The sequence below is a fragment of the Numenius arquata genome, chromosome 2, assembly GCF_964106895.1.
Source record: "Numenius arquata chromosome 2, bNumArq3.hap1.1, whole genome shotgun sequence".
NCBI lineage: Eukaryota > Metazoa > Chordata > Aves > Charadriiformes > Scolopacidae > Numenius > Numenius arquata.
The window spans coordinates 78,008,735-78,031,756 of NC_133577.1; the positions used below are offsets into that span (position 1 = coordinate 78,008,735).

Genomic DNA, 23,022 nt, shown 5'->3' on the forward strand with positions numbered 1-23,022 from the left:
CTGCACCGCTGCATCCCCCTGCATCCACCTCCTACCACACCCCTGACATCCCTCTGCATCCCCCTATATCCCCTCAAATCCCCTGCATCCCACCACAGCCTTTATAACCTCCCGCATCCCCTGCCTCCCATGCACCCCCGCATTCTCCCACCCCAGACATGTGTGCGGGTAACATGAAGCTTACAACTACCCTCCAACCACCCTAAACTGTAAATGAGGGCATTCAGGGTTTGCCATCCACTCCCCCCAAATATCCCTGTTGGGAAACGCCGCAGGGGGATCCGGAATCAGCCCTGCCACTGCCCCCCCGGCTGATGCTGGCAGTAAGCATCTAGTCATGACTATCGTCTCTGTGGTTAGAGCTCATTAAGTACATCTTAAGTGACTCATTGGGGAATTTTTATTTTTTTTTTTTAATAACTCACGGTGTCACTACAGGGCACGAAGTTTGCTCCGCTGAGTTTGTTTCCCCGTTTCCTTGCGGAGATAAATAATTGAGGAGCTGAATAGCAAACCAGAAACCCAGAGAGACCGTTACCGGGAATACACTGGGAAATGTGTCACCCCAGCAGCATTTATAGATCTCATTTTATATTAGCAGTGAGGAGGGGGAGAAGAAACAAGAGGGAATTAGGCAGGAGTGAATTGAGGGGTGCAGGCCTGGGGGGCGGGGACTGGGGCAGGGCTTTTGGGGGTCTTGGGAGGGAGGTGACAGGTCACTCCTTCCCCCTCATCCCAGTCCAGTGCTCCAGCACTTTCTGCCCCCCAGCAATAGAATTGCCCAGTGTTAAAACGATGCTCACTCTCATTTGGAACGGGAAGTGCTTTTGGCATCTCCAACTGGCAAATAAACCTGGGCCACCTCAGGGGAGGGCAATGATGGCCACAAGGGGCCAGTGAGGATGACCAGCCATGGCCATCCCTCCTGTGCCCATCCTGTGCCCCTGCTCTGCTCCAGGGAAGCGGAGTGGGCCCCATCCGCGTGGGCTGTGCTCTTTGGTGGACACCCCTGGGGGTCTTCACTGCAACTCACCCCTGGGGATGCTCACAGAGTAGGTGAACCTCTTAGCAAGGGAAAAGAGCATTAAAAAAAAAAGAAAAATTATTAAAATACTTGAATTTACCCAATACCCAAATTTACCAGCGCTGCGTTTAAAGCATCTGCTTTAAAATTACCATAACTTCATGAAGGAATTAACAGCTTTGTAAATTCTTACCTATATTATTGATATCAAAAAATAAGATTGGCAAGGGTTTTTTTTTGAGGAAGAAGAAGATGCTTTTTTGCATGTCACCCCCACTGTAAAATCCTATTTAAACTGCCATCCTGAGCTTGGTCTCGGCCACAGCTTTTGGCTGCAGGTGCCTTCATCCTGGAGTTTCGCTGCTCTGCCAAATGCCGGTGCCTCTCAAGTCAGGAAGCGGCATCTGGGTAGCAGGGCCCAGTCAGACTGCAACCCCTGTAGGGAAGGAAATGAGAAAGACATCTGCATCATTGAAACCTTTCAGGACAGCGGGTGGTGGGGGGGAAAGAATGGGGGAAATCTCCTGAAAAATCCCACCTGCTCTTCCCTGCTCGCAGCCCTCCTCCCAACATGCCTCCTGTGACTGTCACCCAAACCACCGCGCTCGCCCATCGATCCGGGCTCAGAATAGCTCCTGCCAGCAGCCAGTGAGCTGCAGCCGGCCGACACCGGAGCGGACAGATGAAGGACATGGGGCCTCATCCCCCACGGAACCCCCCTGCTGTGATCCCCTCTCCCCGTCCACCCCTCCATCTGCACCCGGCACAGCCCCATCATCAGAAAAAGGGGGGAGAAAGGAGAAATAGCATAAAGTGATGGAAGAGAGGAGGATTCAACATGGGCTTGTAGCAGGGTGGGCCGCATCATGTGCTCCAGCACCGGCCACCTGGCCACCTGGCTGACTCTTTTGGAGGGGGTCCAAAAGTGGACCTTCACTTCTGGGGGTCTTCCACATCCCATGTCCACTTTCACAGCTCTTCAGGAATGGTGCAATGGGGCAGCCAAGCTCCCAGCAGGAGGAGAGCCCTGCATCCCTCGGAGGTGTCCCCAGGAGGTGGGGGGGTTGGTCCCTGTCACGGTGGTACTTCAACAGGAGCACAGAGGCTCTCCCTGTGCAATCTGCCTGTCACCACCAATCACTTCAGGTGTCAGACAGGGTTTGTGTCACTCAGCAGGTCTCTTCACCCCCTTGCTAGCTAGGACCGGGATGAAGAGCAGGTTTAAAATGACCCCACTGGGAGGAGGGGGGAAATCACCCCCCGACGCCCAGGGGACAAGCAGTTTGCCTTGGGGCCTCCTCTTGGACCATGCCCAGAGCGGGGCCAGGCTGACACCATGGCATGGAGCTGAGCATCCTCCTCCATGAGGCTGAGCATCGTCCCTGCCCGGCACGTCCCTCTCCCTGCATCCCTGGGGTGCAAAGGCCCAGGTACCCTGAGAGCATTTGGGGACACCACCAGAGGTAGGAGGGGGGTTTCCCTCACACCTCCCATGTCCCCTCACAGCCCCGGGTGCACCCGCAGCCTGGCAGGTGGCTCTGGAGGCAGGTGGCATCGCCCCGGGGCTCAGGGAAGGAGCTGGGTGAAGGCTTTGGAGGGGTTTGACTGCAGGCAGGGTTTCTCCAGGGAGGACAAGCCTGCCTGCTTTGGTCCCTGAGGTCAGGTTTTGGGTGCTCCTCTGCAAACCCCAGGGTGGTGGCCTTGCTCTTTGGTGCGTGGGAAAGTGTGGGGCTGTCCCTTCACTTCCCAAAAAGAGGGGCAGCCCTTGCTGCCAGTGGAACTCCTGCCCGCTCACTGCAGCCCCTCAGGCAGGTTTTGGCTGTGGTCCCCCCTTTTATCCCCCCGGGAAACAGCTCGCCGAGCACGGCCAACAAAGCGGGGAGCAGTGGGGGTGGCCCCGGGGGAGAGCATCAGCCCATGAAGGCAGCAAAGAAACCCCCTCCACACTGGGCACCTGGGCGGGCACCGTGCCCCCTCCCACTGCTCCCCTGGCACCCTAAAACACCTGGGGTATGGGGAGAGCAAGGCGACCAGTGACACCTCTTGGCATCTCCCTGGTGTGCCCGTGGACTGAAGCCATCCTGACACTACTTGAAGGAGAGGGAGGCTGATCGAAGCTGAGTGGGTTTTTTTGTTGATTTTTTTTTTTTTTTTTTTTTTAAATCTTTCCTTAAGTGCGAACACCATCTGGCTCCCCCAACTCTGTCAGCGCTTCCAGTCCCCAGGCAGCTTTGCTCTTCCTAATTACTGTCATTAGGCAGTGGGTAGTGATTAGGGAGGGATGCTGATGAGTGGCATCAGGAAGGCTGTGGTCCCCCGACAGCCTGGCGCAGGGGACCGGGCGGCCTCTTCTCCCCAGTCCAGAGCCTTTTCCAGCTGGGGACTTTGGTAGGTAGCACGATAAGGGTTTTTTTTGGGTAGAGGCTGACAGGAAGGGGGTGGGGCAGGGAGGCACCGCTGGCAGGGATTCCCTGGGGAGGGCCTGAAACCACTGGGGATGGGCTGCTTGGGGAAGCAGGGTGATGGTAGAGGTGTTTGCTGCTGCTGGGGGGAGGAGGAGCAGCTCCTTGCATCCCGCTCCGCCTCTGGTTGTTCCACCACTTCCTCCATGCCTGCTCTGCCCACAGGTATCCAGCCAGCAATGACGTTTCTGCTGAGCAGCCCAGAGGCTGCGCTAATGGGGTCTGCAGCCAGATCCACCAGCAGCCATTTCTCCCGGGCAGCCTAGAGGCCATGGTGATGGGCTGTGTGGCTGGACGGAGTCAGGCCCAGATGACACACTTCTGTCTGACCAAAGCAGAGCTGGCCACCAGCCTGCCTGGCCCTCCCCAGCTCCCCTTGCTGCATTTGGCCATTCACCCTCCCATGCAGCTCCCCTGCGGCACTGCAACCATGCAGGCCGGTGTGCAGTGTCAGTGCCACCTCGTGGCAGACGCCCCAGGCCTGCTGGCCTCTCATTGTCACCCATGGCCTCCCATGGGTGTCCCCCAGGGATTGCAAGGGCACCCATGCATCCCTCTGCCATGGCTGGCACTGGGAAGCAGGTGGTGGGGAAGGGTCCCGTGGGACAGGATGGGGTCCATGCCCCATGAGTGGGTGATGGGGTGGCCACACAGCCCCAGTCTTCTTGCAGCAAGTGGGGGGATTGGAGGCTGCACCCAGAGACAGGCGGTCCCTGTTGGACGTTGGCCATCGGAGTACTGCTTCGTGCATGGGATAAAATGGTGCCCACCTTACCCTGCCTGCTGTCAAGGTCCATCACCCACAGAAAGCCCATGGAGGTGCAAGCTGGAGGTCTGTGTGGGGTGCTTTGGGCTGGAATAGCTGTGCCTGTGGGTGAACTGTCAGGAGACTTAGTGGGTCTAAGTCACTAGACCAGTGGGTGAACCAGCAACAGGAGGAGAGAGGAGAAAGTGAATGAGAAAGAAGGACCTGGTGGGGGGAGGCTGGTGGAGGAAAGCCAAGTACATTGGGAGCCTGTGGGATTGAGGAGGGTTTGGTGGATGTAATCGGTGGCTGCAGAAGAAGAACCTTGGCCAGGGTTCCCCTGGTGCCTCCCATCCCTGTGCTACCATGCTCTGTTGGCCAGCTGGCTCCTGCTTTTAGGACCAGGGATAAAAACCAGCCCCATCCCTAGGGACAAGGCAGCTTCTGTCCTTTACCACCAGCATCATTGGTGGGACTTGCAAGAGCTCAAATACCCCTGTGACCTCCATCATAGTAGGGTTGGTGTAGTTGAAATCACTAGGGATACGCCTGAAGTGTTTTTGCAGCAAGAAGGGTTTTAGCCTCAGCTTTTTCCTCTTGCCCTGGGGTTTCCTCAGACTTTCCCCTGACTCCCTCTGAAAACCCGCACCCCTGTGGCCAGGTGAAGCCCAGCCTTGCCAGTCTTTCTAGGCAGTTGTGCGGGCAGCAGGAGGGGGGGCACTGGGCTGGGGAGGAAGCACAGATCCTGCCTCGCAGGGGGAAGTGAGAAACTGCTGTGGAAATTCAAAGATGAGCAACACCCCCCGACACCAAAACCACTCACCCCGCTCCCCATCACATCAGCCAGCTCTCGGGGAGGCCATGGCAGGGGATGGAGGTGGCCAGGCTCAGGTGGACCCTGGCCAAGCAGGGGGCTGTGTGCAGGGGATGTGCCTGTGAAACCGGCACAGAAGAAGCCTCTCCAGCTCCAGGCCCTGCTGTGCCCCCAGAGAGCACTGTGGAGAAGAGCCCTGAGGCCAGGGGAATGGTGACTGAGAAGGCATCTCCCCACACAGACCTCTGAGCATGCACTGGCAATGAGTCCACTTTATTCTTTAATTTTTCCAACCATATTTTTCATCTCCATTCCCTCTGCTCTTCAAGCAGACAAGACAGACAGCCCCCTGCCCTGTACATAAGGACAGAGAAGCGCGCACAGAGAGGGTTGCAAATCTCCCCTGGGGCCCAGGCAGGCAGGCTGGGCAGGGGGGAGCACTGCCCCACCACGCCAGCAGTCGTGCAGGCAGGACATGGGGAAGATGCCCCATATGCCATAACAGAGACGGGATCCGAGGGGCACTCGACAGCTGAGGAATCCAATGTGGATCGAAATGCCGCTTCTGCAAACTGCAGATGCCGGCAGCATCCCGGAGAGGAGACACTTGGCTGAAGCTCTAGCAGAAATGAGAGCAGAAGCTCTTACCTGAGCAGACAGAGGGGTTTTTCCAACAGGATTTGTATGGGAGTTTCTTTTTCAAATTGCCAAGCCAGTCGGGGTGGGCAGCGCATCCACAAGGCTGAGCCATGGCAGTTACTGGGCAAGAATCAGGAGAGGAACCCAACAGTCCTGCTCCCTTTCCCTCTCACCCCTGTCTCCTGTGAAGCAGGTTGATCTGCCTCCCACAAGCAGTTCTTTTTCCACTGCCAAAACAACCCTCAGCCTGGCTTCAGCTCTTTTCCCCACTCCAGATGCACAAAGGTTGCTCAAAGTCATTTCACAGGGCTGGGTGCAGAACGTGGGGATGAGGAGAGCTCTAACATGCTCTGGGCAATCCTGCTTCAGCAGGGGAGTGGGACTAGATGATCTTTATGGTCCCTTCCGACTCTAAAAATTCAGTGAAATTCAGTGAAAATTCAGAGATGCCTGATTCGTGTTGCAGGGATGCTCCTCCTGCGATGGGCAGCATGGCTGCTGCAGATAACTAGAAGCCCAGTGCTGGAGCCTCCACAGCTCCTTCTGGTGCCTGGAGCCCCAAGGGACAGTCACTGGGCATGTGGACCAGCCCCTCTGCCAACCCCAGTCCCGAGGCTGAGACAGGGATCTATCCCATCCCGGGTCATGCGGGGCCTCAGCTGGATGAAGGCTCACCTCCAGCAGCGAGTTTAGGTCTGGGAGAGGAGTTGAAGTGAGGAGTTTGGGCCTTGGCACCTGTGGCAGCTCTTGTGGTTCCCCTTATGGGATGAATGCCATCAGTCCGGCTCCAGAGCCACAGCAGGGGAGAAGAGGGAGGGTCACCCTTCAACAGCAGCATCTGGTCCTGCAGCCCCAGAAGAGAGCTCAGGCTTGGGTGGAGGGTCACCTTCCTCTCATCAAAGGGACATGCCCTCTGCACAGTGCCACTGGGTGGCCCTACCATGAGCTGTGGCCCTTGGTGGCCCATTGGCACTTGGCGGCAGTGCTCCCACACTTTGCTTGGCCACCTCTGCTAAGTCGCAAAGCCTCCCGGGTGAGGAGGCCACCTCACTGAAGGAAGAGATCACCCAGGCTGTCACTAAGATGGCACTTGATGCAAATAACCCCCTGCAAGGCACGTTTAATTGCCTAATCACCCCATCTGGGGTCAGCCGTGTTTCTCACCCAAGCCATTGACTGGGCTCTGTTCAGCCAGGGGGATCAGCTGCTGTAATTACTTAGGAACAGTAATCCCACACTAACGAGTTTGTTTCCGAAGCAGAGCCCTTCCTGCACAGTAAAGCCACTTGCGGGCGAGTGAGCAAGACCATCTAGAGAGAAATGCCTTAGACCAGCACCGCCGGCCAGCTCTGGTACGCAGGCAAAGCCTTGAAGACACTCACATAAATTAAGTCATTCCGCCTACGCTCGCATCACTCCCTGCCTGGTCTTGCATGGCGTGGAAACATCCATCACCGGGAGCCCTGTCATCCCAACTGACAAGCAGTATTTCTGCAGCCACTGTGAGCTGAAGTGACGGTTGTCTGGGGCCGCAATGACAAGCTCATGGAGCATCTCTAGACCAGCAGTCTCTGTTGCCTGCCCCTGGTCCTCCCTGACTTCAGTGATTGTAGGTCAAAGCAAAGACAGATTTTTTTTTTTTCCTCCCTTGATCCCTGCTTGGGAAAATAGACTCGTTTCCCATCCCCTGGGTACCCAGCTGCAGAGGGGGTTCCCACAACTGCCAGTGGATGCCTGCCACCGCGTGAGAGCACCCAGAGGGAGGAGAGACCTGGATATTATGGCGTGCAGAAAAGGAGAGGGCAGGACTGCGAATGGAGCAGATGCTGGATGCGCCTTGCTCAATATGGCCCCGAGCCTCCTTTTATTGAGGTCAGTAGCAAAAATTGAGCTAATAGCAGCGGTGTGGGACTTGATCCTATTGTAACTCCCTGCTTCCCTCTCCATCTTCCCTTTCCCCCTCTCTTTCTGCTGCTCCAGCCCCGTGCACCCAGGAATCGCCCATCTAGCAGCAGACCCATCCTGGCACAACTGCAGCCTCGCAAATGGCACAGCAGCCCCCGCCACGCTCCATCTTCACCAGCCGCATCTCCTCTGCCTCCTCCTGATGGCATGGCTGCGGCAGCTGTCGGCAGTTTGGCATAACTCGGTGTGATCCGCTTCGGCTTCCTCCAGCGCTTACGGGCTCAACATGGGACTCGGCGCAAGTGGGAAAGTGGAAAAGGGCAGTGATCCTAGAAGGCTGATCTTGCTCGAGGCAAAACACAGTCCTCAGCCAGCTCATGTCCATGCAAGGCTTTGCCTGGCCTCAGGGATGGGCTCTGGGCATCCACAGGGAGCAGCCAGAGTGCTCCAGCCCTGTTCCCCCCGCCCTCAGGCTCTCTCCTCGCTGGAGCAGTTCTGGGTGGTTTTGGTGGTGACCAGGGCTGTGGCCCCCAGCTCGGTGGCAGGCAGTGGGAAGCTGTGGTTGCACTCTTCGTGCCGGGGGTACACAGCAGAGAGCAGGACAATATCACCGTCAGCATCACCTTGGCAGCACGGCCTCCGCTTTGTCCCAGCTTTCCCAGGCAGCCCCGCCATCTTCAGGCCTCCATTATGATGCGGGCATGGGGCTGGGGCCGGGATGGCATCTTCCTCTGGCATGGCAGGGTCCTGGCAGCCCAGGCTGGGCAAGGGGCTGGCGGCATCCATGTTTGCTGGGAGGAGGCAATAAAAGGGGTTATGGGGCTTACAAAGTGGGGCCAGGTAGGTCCCTGGGAGAGGATCCCATCGCTGGGGACACAGAGGGTGGGGGGAAGAGGGAGCTGAAGCAGGAGGAGCCTGCAAGGTCCCCACCACACCTCTCCCGCTGCAGAGCTCCTCCTGCTTACAACTGATGGGGTATTTTTCCCCCCTAAAACACAACAGGGAAAGACAGAAATTTGCACTTGCACTTCGAGCCCACTGGCTAAACCCTGCCAGAGGCAGAGCAGCCCGGCCCTCGGCGGCTTTGCCCTCCCCAGCCGCCTCCCACTTAAAAATAGACTTGTTTACACGCTTCGAACACAGGCGTGCGCTGCCAGCCCCAAGCCTCCTGCGACTTTCCACATATCCAGTGCCACAGCGGTGGGCTTGCCAGGGTGCAGCCCCGGGGGACAGGGACCATGGCATGCAGAAGGGGAGTAGCTGAGAGGGTGCCTCCGAGGCTCTCTATCATGGCCGGATCTCTCTTGCCATGGGATTTCTCCCTTCTCTTTCGTTCTTGGTATTTTTCCCAGGCGTGTGCGTCATGGGCTTTCACAGCCGCACTCGGTTTAGCAGAAAGGCCCCAGGTAATGGTCTCCCTCAGGTCTGAGTCACCCGGCCGGCACCGCCGGCAGCATGTGGGCAAGCCAGGGTGTGAGGACCGGCTACCCCCGGCCCCATCGCCCCTCAAGGTCACCCACCTGGGTGGTGGGGCAGTGGTGGATGCCAGCATCTCCTGGGGAACTGTACCCCCTGCCCAGGGATGGGGAAGGGTGAATCCAGGTGAGACCGTTTCTGAGAAGAGTGGCCAGGGTTGAGCCAGCGCCAGGGTGGGGGTCCCTGAGGGAGGAAGCGGCTGCCTGGCCCATGGCTGATGCCCCGACAAGATGCGTCATCACAGGGCACCATGGCCTCATCCCCCCTGGAAATACCCCACCAGGAAATCAGCTCTGTCCCTTGCCCCTCAGACCTATTTTTGATGTCTTTGGGGATGATCCCGTGTGGTGGTCCAGCATCCTGCCAACAGGGCTGGCCCCAACACCATCGGGGTCTTTGGGGCACACATTGGAGGGCACTGGGTATCCCAAATGGCAATGCCAGGCTGATCAGTCAACAAGGGACTGCCATCCCTGTAGCCCCTGCTCCATCCATGGCCCTCCAGCTACTAGGGGAGAGGGGAAGGCAACTTGCTGGTGGTCTGTACATGTTCCCCAAGGAGAGGGGATGGTACCAGCGGGTGCTTTAAGGAAGCGAAGGCATGGGCACACCTGGCAAAGGGAGGGACATAAAGGGAGGGTCCTGCTGGGAGCCAGGTGCAAGTGTGGGTTCCCAGGGGACACAGGACATGTCATGCAGGGGGCAGCTCAGCTTCCTCAAAATGCCCTGGGGTGCCTGTGGAGCCCACGTCGAGGTGGAGGAGTGGGTCTCAACAAGGACATGCCTTGGGGGAGCTGGCAGCAAGCAATCCCACCTGCCCTGGGAGCCATAGGATGCTGTGACAGGGAGAGCAAGAGGTCCCCTACCTTCAGCCTCCTCGTCCACTGCCTTCCTTGTCCTCCTCTGCTTGCCCACCTTGCAGGCCAGGAAGCCCCAGAGGGCAGTGAGGGCCAGGATGAGCCCCACCGCTGCTGGAACCCCGAAGATCAGGAGGGTGCTGGGCAGGTCCGCTGACGGGAGGGTGGGCGCCAGGGCAGAGGTGGGCGCCATGCGGGCGGGCTCTGCTGTGAAGTGAAACACCGGCAGTGTCAGGAGAGGGAGAACTGGGGCGGAAGAAGGAGGGCAGCAGCATTTCCCAGCCGGCCAGCTGGCCTCAGGGCTGCAATGGTGCGGAGGGAGAGTAGTTCTTCATCAGTACCCACCCACCACCCACAACGAACCATCCCCATGCCTGGACCCTCGTCCCACCCACTGCTGTTCCCGGCTGGAGGGAGATGAGGGCATCCTGCTCTTCTCATGGTCCCCTGTGATGCCCTACTCCAGCTGGATCATCCCTCTTCATCCCACACCGTGTTCCCCTCACTGGAACTGGCCGCCCTCTTTCTCTCTCCTCCTCCTCCTCCTCCAGGTGTAGGCAGTGCTCCATTCTCCGTCGCCACCTCCATCACCATCTGCAGGAGAAGGTCCCCTCCATCTGCCCACCCTCAGTGTGCCCCCAACCCCCTTGGCCCACCACCGCCCAGCCCCAGGGAGCTTGGTCCACGGCCGCCGTTGTCCTCTTACTTGCATTCTCCTTGAACAAGTCGGAGCACTGGACGCAGGACCTGGTCAGGAGGTCAAAGCACTGGGAGGAGAGGCAGGAGGTGAGAGCGGCAGCTTTTCCTGATGAGGACATGGCAGAGTGGGAGTGAGAGCCTGGCTCCCGCATGGCGTGGCGGCAAAAGGGCCGCCCGAGTGTGAAATCGCAGCGCCTTGGGGCCCGTGGCAGAGGGAGATACAGTCTGTCAAGCTGCGTCGTCTCCCTTGGGGCTCGCGATCGCTGCGCTTGCCCTGGGGCGGATCTTCACCAGGGAGGAGGAGAGCAAGCGCCCAAGCCCTACCCCTGCCTGCCCATGCAACGTGCCCTCAAACTACCCTTCTCCTCCAAAATATGCTTCCGAAACCCCCACAGCCCCCGGAGTGCCCCAGCCATGCAGCACCCCATGCCCAGCGATGCCGTGCCCCAGCCCAACACTGTCACCTCCTCAGCCCTCACCCTTTCGCAGCCCATCCATATGTCACCTCCAGACCAGGCATGTCCCCCAGCCTGCACCCTACCTTGCTGGCCAGTGAAAAGCTCCCTCGGCATCCTCCAATGCCTACAGGATACTTTCCTGTGCCCAGATCTTTACAAGACCCTGTCCCAGGGCCACAGATCTGGCTTGGATGGAAAATGCAGAAAAGGGCCAGAGGAGAAAAGCATGCAAAGGCACTGAGGTTTCCCCTTTTAAAAGCTCCCACTGCCCCCAGGACACAGCCTGTTAGTGACTGCTGTGCGGGCAGGCCAACTGGTGTGTGTCCTCCATGCCTACTAATGATGGTGCTCTCCATCACCTTGCTCTCTCCATCCTCTCCATCCCAGGCCTAGACCCGTGGCAAGGACCCTCCCAGCCCCTTGACACCATGACTCATTCTCCGGGGTTCAGATCTGTCTCTGCTCAGTAACTGACCAGGGCACGGGCAAAGCAGGTCACACTAAGCAAGTTTGGTCCTCGTACACTTGGAAGGGACTAAATAAACTCTTAATGGTTTTAGATGTTCCTGATCATGAGCAGGACAAACCTTCAGCCACCAGTACCCATACGTCAAAGCCCGATGCTTGAGATCTGAAGTGGATAAGTGATGGATTTCAGTGCTGCACTAGGCTCTTCTCTGCCCTTGCCAAACAAAAGTCCCACCCCCTTTTCCTTCATCCCATAGGAAATAAAGGGACCAGCCACAGTTGCTGGCTTTCTCCCACCTGAAGGAAGCAGCGCAGGAGATCTGCCCTGGCCAGGAGAGCCCTAAGGGGGCTTTAGTGTTGGAGTCTCATGTTTGCAGCAGCTATGGCCTCCATGCTCTTTCTAGCAAGATCTCTGCCACTTGCTGTGCTGGACTGAGGCTGGGAGGGGAGGAGGAGAAAAGCCAAAGGATGCTTTGGCTTGAGGTGACAGAGTACCGGGTGTCCTTACTGGGCAACCTAGCTCCTCTGAGACAGGCCAGAGGACTTGGTCCCTGCATGTGCTTGCCCCTCTCCAATGGCTTTTGGGCAAGCTGACCCCACAGTATCCACATCCCATGCCCTGAAGCCTCAGGCGGGATGCAGTCACCAGGTCCCCACACTGGGCTGCAGCCCAAGCATGGCTTTCCAGTACTCCAGGCAGGAGATGCCCTAAGATGAGGGCCTCCCTGTCGGCAGCATTCCCAGAGGGTGCCTTGCACCAGGGCAGCGCCGAAGCAGCCCCAGCACCATCTCAGCCCTCCCCACTGGGCGCCGCTGGGCTCCGGGCGAGTGAAAGTCTCGACCAAAACCGGTTGCTGCCTGCCGGTTCCACGCCTGCCGCGATTTCACTTCCCTTTCCAGCCAGCGTGCCCAGCCACTCGCTCCCTCAACCCTCGCACCGGTGCCTGGCTGCCAGGGAGCACCCTCACTGTGCCGGCAGGGATGGCCGTGCTAAGCCCGGGGGGCTGCGGGCTCCGAGGAGGAGCTGCAAGAGCCCGGCCGCCATTCCCATGCCTGTGACTCAGTTATTCCCCCTCTGTTCTTAGTCAAAGTAAAAATCCCCGAGTTTGTGGGGACACGCCAAGCACTTCCCTATCTCGGCATGGCCCCAAGCTCCGAAGCCATGAGCGGCATGGCCAGCTCGGCACTCTCCGGCTCCCTGCTTGTGCAGAACAGGCTGTGCTCACCCCTGCGCAGGTAGCTGCCATGGGAGGACATCCCTTCACATCCCACCTCACTCTGCCTCTTGGACGCCCCAGGCGAGGAGCAAAGCTGCAGTGCAAGCCCAGGAACAGGAGGGGTGTGCATCCAGTAGCAGGGTGCTCCTGGAACATCTCGGGCAGGTCAGAAAGTCACAGCAGGGAGGGCTGAGGGGTCAGAAAGCCACAGCAGGGAGGGCTGAGGGGTCAGAAGAAAAGTTCAGGCTCACTTCAGGCCACCATCTGAGCTTCACAGTGGAGAGCCCCTGGGACGAGAGGGCACTTAGAGTGCTCTCTGTCCCTGGCAGGCAGCTCCCAGAAGCGTAAGGGTAGGGACTAGGGAGCAGCCAACGTCTTGCCTTGTGGGCTGGTGCCATGCATGGAGGCAGAGGACCTCCACAAAAGAGCCAGTGCTCTGTCAGGACACCTGCCCCTGAAACAGCTCACTGCTCCAAAGGCTTTTCTGTTCCTCCTGCCCTGGGGTGTTTCCACCTGCTGGTCTCCTTTTCCCAAAGAAGGATGCTGTTCCATCATCTCCCCCACCCCATGCTTTCTTTGTGTCCGTTGTCTCTAAGCGACTCTCAGCCCCTATTCCCGCAGGTCCCACCATAGCACTGTCACCCTGCCCCTCTTCCCTCCCTGCTTGGCTTAATGCAGGGGGGGGCGGGGGGAAATGGGTCCTAGCATCTGCCGTACCACACTTACAGATTAACTCTGTGACCCCCCCAGTCAAATATATGCACCAGGGAAAGCCCAAACCGAGGTACCTACATGTTGCTTTTGACACAGAGAGCGAGGTTTACAATAGAGCTCAGGAGCCGATGGCTGCCGTTTCGGTACCTGAAGTGAAAACCTGAAGCTGTGAAGGCATGGTGGTGAGCCCGGGGATGGCAGCCGTGATGTCCTCCTGCAAATAAAGTGCTCCCAGGTCTTGTTGCGTGGAAGGATATTGCAGCCTCATCGTCGCAACTGATCTTACCCTATTCCCTCTGATTCTCTAAGCCCTTTTTATCCCCTTCTTCAGCTCTTTCACGCTCCCTTCCCAGCCCGTCTGCTTCCTCCTGGTCCAAGAAAACAACATTTGAATTCACACACGTAACGCTTACTCATGGAGAAAATCCCCGTTGACTTCCCCAGCAGCACTTGCACGTGTGCCTGTTCACCAGCACTGCCCAGGCTGCCCAGCCGGCTCCAGGCATCAGCTGTCCCCTGCTCTTCATCGTCCCCATCTTTGCCTCCCCTGCCCTTTGTAACGGCTGTTCATCGTTCTTGGAGCAGCAAAAGCTAAGGCTTGGTGAGTAGTTTGAACTGTTTGCATCTAAGAGTTGAATACGCTTGATAATAGCACAAATGCATAATTAAAGAGGAGAAAAAATGACTCACTGGATAAGGAAATGCGCTTTTCTTATCTCCTCTGCAGAGAAATGAAAGCCCCAGGAGCCTGGGACTCCGGCTAAGTAAGTGCTTTTATTAAACAAATAAACCAGCAAAGATATCAAATGAGCTATTTAAAAATTATATCTTAATCCTGGAGTCAGAGAGCTCGATTTCTAGTGGTATTTGCTCCAACCGCGCACTGGGAGGCCCAGCTTCGGCCGAGGTGGGCTGCTGGGATCCCTGTGGAGAGCCCAGCAAGGGACAGGGCAGCGCTGGTGGCCCCAGGAGTGGGGAGAGATGTCATCGTCCTGCGAGTGGTCGTGCACACATGAGTAACTAGACTCGTGTGAGCGGTTCCTCTGGTGTCAGGGGTGGGTGAAGTGACTCACGCACGCGCTTGCAGAACCACCCGTAGCAGAAAATATCCACCGAAAGTTCACCTTGTGCTCGTGTGCACCGGAAACCCAAAGGCTTGTCGATCAGAGAAGCCGCGAGGTGTTTATCAAGCAGACGCAGTTACTTTGGGACAAACGTCTGACAGGATGCGCCCAATGCCCTGGGAACACCTCAGCACAGCCTGATGTCTGCTCCACATCCACATGGTGCCACTGGAGGGCTTTGGCTGGAGCCAACCCCCAAAGCACGTTTGGCACTTGCCCTCTGCGCCCCTTCCCAGCGCCTCTGCCCCAGTGGGTGGGAAGCATCCCCTCCTGAAAAGTCCCACTATGGCTCTCAGAAGCTGGTTTCTCAGGGCTTCAACACAAACCTCCTCCTTGGGATCCACCAGGATGCCCCAGCCCCAATTTTGCTCTGCCCTCTCAAAGCCAGCTGGGCTTACGGACAAAACCTGGGAAGATTTTAGGAATAAGGTGGGAAAATGAAGGCTTCAAGCAATTCAGCAATACTCTAAACCCAGTCCCCTCCATAGGTGCTATGCTTCTTACCAAGGATTTTTGTGGCACTGCTCAGCCACCTGCACAGGGAGTTTGACGTGGGGCAGTGCCCCAGTGGCCACGGCTCTGCTGAACACTTCTTGTCTCCTCCCCTTCTTGTTTAAAAGCCCCTGGAGCTGTGCTTGTCCATGAAGTTACGGAAAAATGAGCAAGTGTCATTGGCTCTCTCTGCAAGGGGACTTGGATCCCTCCAGGGTCCCTCCTAAGGATGGGTGGGAGCCCATGCTGACCCCCTTGGGTGGGTGGGCGTGTGGAAACCAAGTACCCCTGAGCTTTGCCTGTGGCTGGTTAGGAAGCGTTCACGTGCCACGGCAGGGCCAGGGAGCACCTCCAGCACCGAAACAGAAAAAAATGGCTGAAGGAGATGCACTGCCACCCTACAAAACTCCAAGAAGGTGGGTTCAGGTGGTTCAGGCATGTGTACACCAGGGCAGAAACCTCCCTGGGATGCCAAGCTGAGCACAGAAACCTCCCCAGCACCTGCAGCGAGGAGCTCCACTTGCTGCGCTCTCAGGGCATGGAGGTCTCCAGCAGACAACTCCAGAGCCAAAAATCAAAGCCTGTTGAAGGTGAGGGGCTGTCTCCCTTTGAGACCTCACCGTTTGCAGCTTGCTCCAGCAGCAAGGGACAGGAAACCAGTGGGGGCAGCCTGGAAGTCAAAACTAAACTAAGCAGCCCCGACTGCATTTTGCATAGCACTTCGTTACAATGAACTGCTCGCAGGAGAGCTGCAGCTCCGGCTCACGCGCGGGAATGGTTTTGGTGAATACATTCGAACAAGAAGGCAGCCTGAGAAAACAGGAAGGTGCTTGCAAGCTATACCAGAAGAAAGGCTGTTTGTCTTGATTGATTTGTTGCAATTTACTCTGCTGCCTGCCATCCAGCCACACTTCTTCCCCATACACAGATAACACCCCACTGCTCCAGAAATGGGTCTCTGAGCTGTCTTTTGTGGCTGCCCTGCAGCCTCCAACCACCCTGGGCCTGGGCAGTGGCGGTAGGTGCAAGGTCACCCTGTCTCACCCACACCGCTGGGGAGCTCCGACTTTTCTGTTTGTCACCACCAGACGATGCCCCACGAGCGGCTGAGCCGAGGGAATATGGGGATTTTGACTGTAGGCTGCTTGGCCGCTCAGATGCCAAACTCAAGCTGGTTTCAGCCCCAGAGCATTGAGAGGGACTGAAGCGCTGCAGGAGGAACAAGTGGCACATGTTTGGACATGAGTGCAGCCCCAAACCGGGATGAGAAGCAAGGAAACGCCACTGAGCCGAAGCGGGCCCCGCGGCAGGCTGGCTGCCTCTGGCAGCGAGCTCGTCACCACCGCGCTGTCGGCTGCGAGGCTCCAGCTGACAATCTCCCCTCTCCTCCCTCTCTAGCCAAAGCACCTCCATGCCAACAGTATTTCATTAGTCTGTGGTGGCATTGCTGTCCTCCGGCTTCTCATGGACCATTGGGTACCAGCCTGGTGGCTTAAACGCAGATTAATATTACAAATTTCAATGGTCATGTTAAGGATACGATGTAGGAGAGAGCTGACAGGATTTGGCCCACACCCTTCCTCTCGTGGCCAGCATCTGAGAGTGATGTCTTAGCCATCCTACCAAAGCCCGGAGAAGCAACAGGGGAGCGATGCATCAGGTGGGGATGGAGAGGAAGGGAAGGGCAACAGACTGCTGCGGATGCAGAGCTGGGGAGGTAGAGAGGGACTGCCAACAGCCCTGTGCCGTGCTCACCCCCAGCCCCCAAGGGACCTGGAGGCAAAGTCCATCGATTCCCTTTCAAAGACAGCGTCCACCCCCCAGCTCACAGGGCCTCCCCCTGTAATAGCCCCACTGAATTCTGAGCCTTTGAAGCCTTAAAGGCTCAGGCTAGAAGAAGGACAAGTTGCACCAGCACAGGCTGACACAGGAAGGGAGATGCTGGGGGTGGTGGTGTGAGTGTTATTGCCAAGGCAAGCAGACACAATCCCCCCTCCAAGATCCCTTTCCCGATTTCCTATCTCAGTGAGAGCACCCATAGGGGAGGTCCTACCCTCTGCCACAGTCCACTGGAGAGACTGCCCGTCTGCCCCCAGGGAACATCTTCTGGCCAGCACAGGTCCCTGGCTCACACTTGCCTCCCCCCTCCACGCTACACCCACAGCGACGTGGAGGGCTGGACCACAGGAGGATGCAGGCAGGCTTCTGAGGAAGCGTGCAGCAACATAGCATCTCCCATCACCCAACCTAAAAACACCCATTAGAAGCTGAGGGCAGATACAGCTTTATACCCCCTAATAATCTTGTCTCTAAACTAGATAACTAGGACTGTAAATCCCTGGTGATAATCACAGACACCGTGCCTGCAAGCTCTCCCCCAGCCCATTCATTTAGCTTGATGATGCTTTAAAGAGACATCTAATGAGGATAATCTGATTCAAATCCCCCCTGCTTTTGGGCAGCTGAGCAATTCAGTCCCCCTCAAACTCCTTCTTCCTCCACGACTGTCTTTATTTCCCCTTCTCAGATGAATCACTCTGGGGTTTCCTTTACTTTTTGCATTACTATTTTGATTCTTTGATATGACCACTGCAATCAAGATTCGCTCCCTTTAGAACCTAATTAGCATGAAAACAGACTTGCTTTTTACTCATAGTCTCATGGTAATAGGATGCTGGCCTATGCTTCAGCTCTCACTTCGGGTGCAAGGAACATTGCAGCCTGCTTAAAAAATTCCCTGTTTACCTGATTCAATCAGAACCACTTACGGGAGATCCGCACACATTTCAAGCTTGGCAAAAGAGTCAAGCTTTGGGAAGGGGGGGAAGGTCTCAATCACACTCAGCTTTCAGCGCAGAGCAGATGGCGAACATACCAACTATATAATTTATAGGACACCATCACTATGTATTAGTCCCATGCAGTGGCTGAGCTCAGCCAAACCACGGCTCACACACACACAGAGGGGACTCGTGCAGGTGATGCTCCACGTGCAACCTGGGCAAGAGGGAAGAGCCAGGTCCTGGAGAAAGCACATGCTTCACATTTCATCTCCTTCATAACACAGAGCAGAGGACGCGGTACAGCAGCCCTCACCCCGGAGGGGTTTTCTCTTCCCTGCAGGCCGGGCAAACACTTCCCAGCCCTCAAACTTGTGTTCGAACTAGGTCAGTATTATGCAACATCTGCGAGCAAACAGCTCCCCTTCTCTTTCCCCAGAGCAGCTCACACACAGCAGCATGATGGATGCCACGGCAGCCCAAGGCCAGGTGTTGGGGTTCATTTGCTCTTCTTCAGGGCCACCGTGCCATGCCAGCACAGCCTGGCGTGCAGCTTGTTGTGGGTCACGAAACCTGAGGGGGATGTGCACAACCACCACAGCTCTATTTCCACAGTGCCTAAGCCTCCCTGCCCCTGCCTTTCACCTGGACACACACACTCACTGCTCAGCACAGCCAAGCAGGAATGCTGGGGAGGCGTGAAGAACCTGTCGGTGAGAACATGAGGGAGAATTTCTCAGGATGGTCAAGTTGGGTTATAAAAAAGGAGCAACAGGACGGAAAAGATCAAAAGGGAACACCAGCTAGTAAAAACACTCCAGGCAGAGCAAGGTGAAGGCAGCTCCAGCTCCGTCTTTAAAAGAGCTTCAGCCCTTCTCCACATGGCTAAAAAAGGAGCCCTGGAGAAAAGCGTGCAAGACCAAGCCCTTACAGGTGCCCAGTGTGCAGGCACAGAGTGACATTGCACTATCCTAGGGCTTCCCCAGTTCCAATGCCTTTGATCCTCTGCTGCTCAGTGACCACGAGGCACTGAGTCATCCCTCAGTCCCACAGAGGAATGAGGATTAATTAGTTGATGCTGGCACAATGCTTTGAAGAGAGGTGCTCCACTGTAGCATGAGCCACAGTTGTTATGTACAGAGCTGAGTCAAATGCAGCCCTGGCTTCACATCTGTCATCTCTGGAAGAGCAAGAAAAGGAAACATAGCAGTGGAGAGGGGAAAAAAAACCAAACCAAAGAAAACACCCCCACGAACATTAGAACGTTCACACTGGGGTGATGCCAACACTGCTGTCAAACCTAGGAGAGCAGCCAACACAGAGGTTCAGGAGAGCTTTGAGCTGACCAGTGCAGACAGTGATAGTGCCTCAAGGACTGCAGACCCTCAGTAAATACTCGAGGTGTTTCGTCAACCCGAGTGCTGCGATAACATAGCCAGCAGGGCAGGAGCGAGGCAGGCCCAGCTGCAGCACGGCACCGTCGCCCTGTCACTGCAGAGTGGGCACACGGTGGGACTGGAGAGCTTCCATGGGAAGACAGGAAAGGAAAATACTCCAAGCTGTCAGAAAACGGGCGAAGCCCCCTTAGTGTGTTTAATGCTAACTGGACTTTCTAGGTCTTTCCAAGTGCTCACCAGTGTGCCTCTGCCTCAGTCCAGGATGCAAACTGCTCTAGAGCACGGGTGCTTCAGCTGGCCCTGGCACAGCTTGTTGTAGTGCTGAGAGGGTGGCAGGATCCGAAGGACAGAACAGCCTCTGTGCACCAAGGCCAAGTTTCCCAAGGGGAGGTGGCTTCTCTCTTTGTTTTTGTCCTCACCCACCTCAGTGCTCCTTCCCGTGACGTGCAGAGCCCCCGGGGCTCTCGCACCCAGCCCGCAGCTGCACCTGGGCCGGCGGCGGGGAGGTAGCCTGCGTGTATGTAAAACACGGGCTTCTCTTTCACACACCGCTGACTTCCCTCGGCAAAGGAGGCGACGGGGGGGGACGGGACAGTCACAGCGCCTTTCCTGGCTCCTCGCAGAACGCCCCACCGCACGGCGAGCTCAAGGGGAATGAGGGTTGTCAGCATCACGGCACGTGTCAGCTCCAGCAGGAGCCCCTGGCAAGGGAAACGTGGCCCAGCACGGGCCAGGAGCCCGCACTACTCAGCTGCCAAGGAGTCCGAACAAGTCACATCACTCCCGAGTCCCTTGCGCCCATCCTCTCTTGCGCACCGGTTCTTCACAGCCAAGACGGCCCCTTCTGCGCAGTGCCGACCCGAGGGGATGCCATCCTGCCTAGCATCGCCGCGCCGTATTAATATTTAACAGTGAGGAAGAGATCCAGAGACTTTGATTTCTCCCACCGGCCAACTCAAGGATAATTGTACTGAGTGGGGAATTTCAGCGTTTCAAAGGGTGGTTTTGTTCCAGTTTACAACAAAACCCAACCATGTCGCAACGCCTTATGAGAAGGAATGCAGCCCAGTTTCAGGCAGTCTCCCTGCCAGCCGCATACTCAGGCAGGAAAGGAGCACAAAACATGTCCGATCCCAGGAGGTGCCCGACAGGCAGGTCCCACCAAACCCTCCTCCCTCAGAACTTCGGTAAAAATCAAACTCTGCCAATTAGGGAAAAAAAAACCCTGTTTCCATCCAATCCCACATTTGTGACCCCAAAGCAATGTCACTTCACCCTCATCACACCTCTCCAGTGGAGGCAGCTCCGGCTGTAGAGGCAGAGAAAGCGAGGCACAGTGAATTTTAACACACGTGCCCAGGGTCATGCAAGAAATCAGCTGCAGAGGCGAAATGAGCCCAGTGTTTCTGGCTCCCAGCTCTAGGCTGTGCCAGCTATTGCCTCCTCTTGCATATAAATCACTTTTCCCCACTAGTGAAGGACAGCTGGTCACTGAATGGAAAGTGGCAGTTGTTCAGCAGCCCACAGCAACACTGCACACCAGCTCAGGGTGGGAAGTGGAGAACACTCAGCACGCAGAGAAGACTGCCAGGGATTCTGGGCCAGTTGAATGGAGACAGAACAGCTGGAATGTGGCCAAAGCAAAGCCCGGTGCTCCTGCAAAACTGAGACAAGTTAAAAGCCCCACAGAAGAAAGTCTCCCTTGCTTTTGCCAGCAGAGCAGGTACCTCTGCCACGACTCTGCAGGTCAGCTCCAGGCAGCAGAGCAGAGGAGTCCCTACTTATCCACTGCTGCTGTGGACAATGGTCACGGTGAGAGCTACAAAGCACCTCTTACAGTGTGACCACAGCTGCTGAATGCCACCGCTGACCTAACCCAGATGGTCCCTTCAGACTACAAGGTCTTGGCAAGCAGAGACATCCAGTTTTAAACAGTCCCCAAAGCAAATACTAGAGGTGACCTTGAATCTAAACCTCTACCACCAGTTTCAAGGTTTGGAGGGACAGATAAATCCCCAGGCCTGGATTTATCTCTGATCTTTGTTCCAGGACAGATCTTTTACTATAGGCACTGTACCAGTACACAGACTTTCTCTCTTGTAGTATAGAAGTATATCATGTCTTATCATGCTTAGATGTTGATCTGATTTAACTACTGGTATGGCAAAATCAACAACAACAAAAAAAAACCTTCCCTTGGAAAATCAGGGCTAGCAGAGAGCTATAACCCCAACAGGTAATGCCAACCAAGCTGATTTGTGCTGAAATCCCTTGCAGAGCACCTCTGTGAGCTGCTCGGCTAGCAGGCTGAGGATACAAAAATCTTCTTCAAGTGACTGGACTGAAGGTAAAATCCTGTGGGTCAACCTGCCATAGCAGAAGAGACCCCATTACAGCTTCATTCAGTTCCACATGAAAAAAAGCACTGCATGACCGAAGCTTACGCCAGTGCAACTGGTGCGAGATCTTCTAGACTCATTAAACTGCTTTTACAGTAATTTTGCTGACATAGCTGACAAACGAAAACACGCAGTCAAACCAGCAACGCTCACGGGTACTTTTGCCAGAGAGGGGGATTTCTCTTCATAAATCTCCACAGGGAGAGGGAACTGAGGCAATGGAGAGAGGAAGAGAAAGTATGTAACTCCAAAATATTTCTGCTAGTTTAGATTTCAGCCAGCTTGGCAAGCTCTTTCACGATGTTTGAACACAACAGAACCTGAGTCACTAGCCTTAATTCGGCTTCAGGCCTTCCCTGCCTCTGATCCCAATCCAAGTACTACTTTCACAAGACCTTTATCAAACATTAGCCCTGGCTACTCCATCCGGGTGAAAGATATCCTCAGCTGCCTTGTCTTCTCTGGTAGGGGCAGTGTTATGGCCTGTCTAAACTAATAGCTGACAGTTCCTAGAGGTATTTACATAGTTGAAGCTGTAGCTTTAGATGTGTCCCAACTACTTTTGGTTGTAAAACATGATGGACCTGAGACACAGTGTCATATTCTTAGATACGCTCCACTTCCCCTGCCAGTTCTAGTAAAGACTTTTTCCTAAGAGTAAGAAAAATATTTGCCCCAAGGTGAAGCGAGATGCTGCTCTTAAGGAACTAGATTTTATTTTGTACCAGCTGGGATTTGGCCACCTGTAGGAAGTACAAACAACATCTTTCTTCTTTGAAAGTAGTAGAAGGAAAGAAATACCACATCTGAAACACAGCAGTGGAAAAAAACCCAATGGTTGAAGGTGCAGGAATGGACAGTAGCACATGTGGGTTGCTACAAAGCATTCTGGGTGAACCAAAGAAAGTTTCGTTTTCACCAGTTAAGAAAGCGCAGCGAAATTACTCTTGAGGCCGAAGGGATTTTACCCGAGTCCAACAGTTATTAGAGACAACTGGAGAGCGACCAAGGAGACGGAAGAGTCTCCTTACCTTACAGCGGTTGCGGAGGACACGAAAGACTGGCGCATTTCATGCCGCAGCCCTTCCTTCCCTCCCCCAAACTGCACCTGCACATCAAGAGCAAATCGAAACCAGTCTATTCTAAACCATGGTCTCATTTATTTTGAGGGACCCAAAGCGAGAGCGAGGCTGATACAGCATAACCAACCGAGAAACTTGTTTCTCAGCATGATTGCCCCTCTCTGGTGGCAAAGTCCTGGCTAGTACCTTCAGGATCACAAAGCTAGCTGAAAGTAGGACAGGCCCATTAAGCTCCCAATCCTTCTTACACAGCCACAAGAGTTTGCACAT

At 55.8% G+C, this 23,022-nt stretch overlaps 1 protein-coding gene across 1 annotated transcript; it reads right to left on the minus strand.

Moving 5' to 3' along the window:
* Positions 1 to 8,057: 8,057 nt before the first annotated feature.
* On the minus strand, positions 8,058 to 10,773 carry TNFRSF13C (TNF receptor superfamily member 13C). The gene is made up of 3 exons (XM_074144448.1): positions 10,629 to 10,773; positions 9,932 to 10,168; positions 8,058 to 8,380 (listed from the first exon to the last, which is right to left on the minus strand). Exons 1-3 carry the CDS (start codon positions 10,771 to 10,773, stop codon positions 8,058 to 8,060), a joined length of 705 nt encoding a protein of 234 aa, XP_074000549.1.
* Positions 10,774 to 23,022: the final 12,249 nt, after the last annotated feature.

Bases quoted from the DNA above. Each gene is read 5' to 3' on its own strand.
- TNFRSF13C (XM_074144448.1), bottom strand. From the start codon at position 10,773: ATGCGGGAGCCAGGCTCTCACTCCCACTCTGCCATGTCCTCATCAGGA. The intron at 10,169-10,628 runs GTAAGAGGACAA...CTTCCGCCCCAG, and splicing joins CTTGTTCAAGGAGAATGCAA to TTCTCCCTCTCCTGACACTG. The intron at 8,381-9,931 runs GTAGGGGACCTC...GCCTCCTCCCAG, and splicing joins AGTGGACGAGGAGGCTGAAG to CAAACATGGATGCCGCCAGC.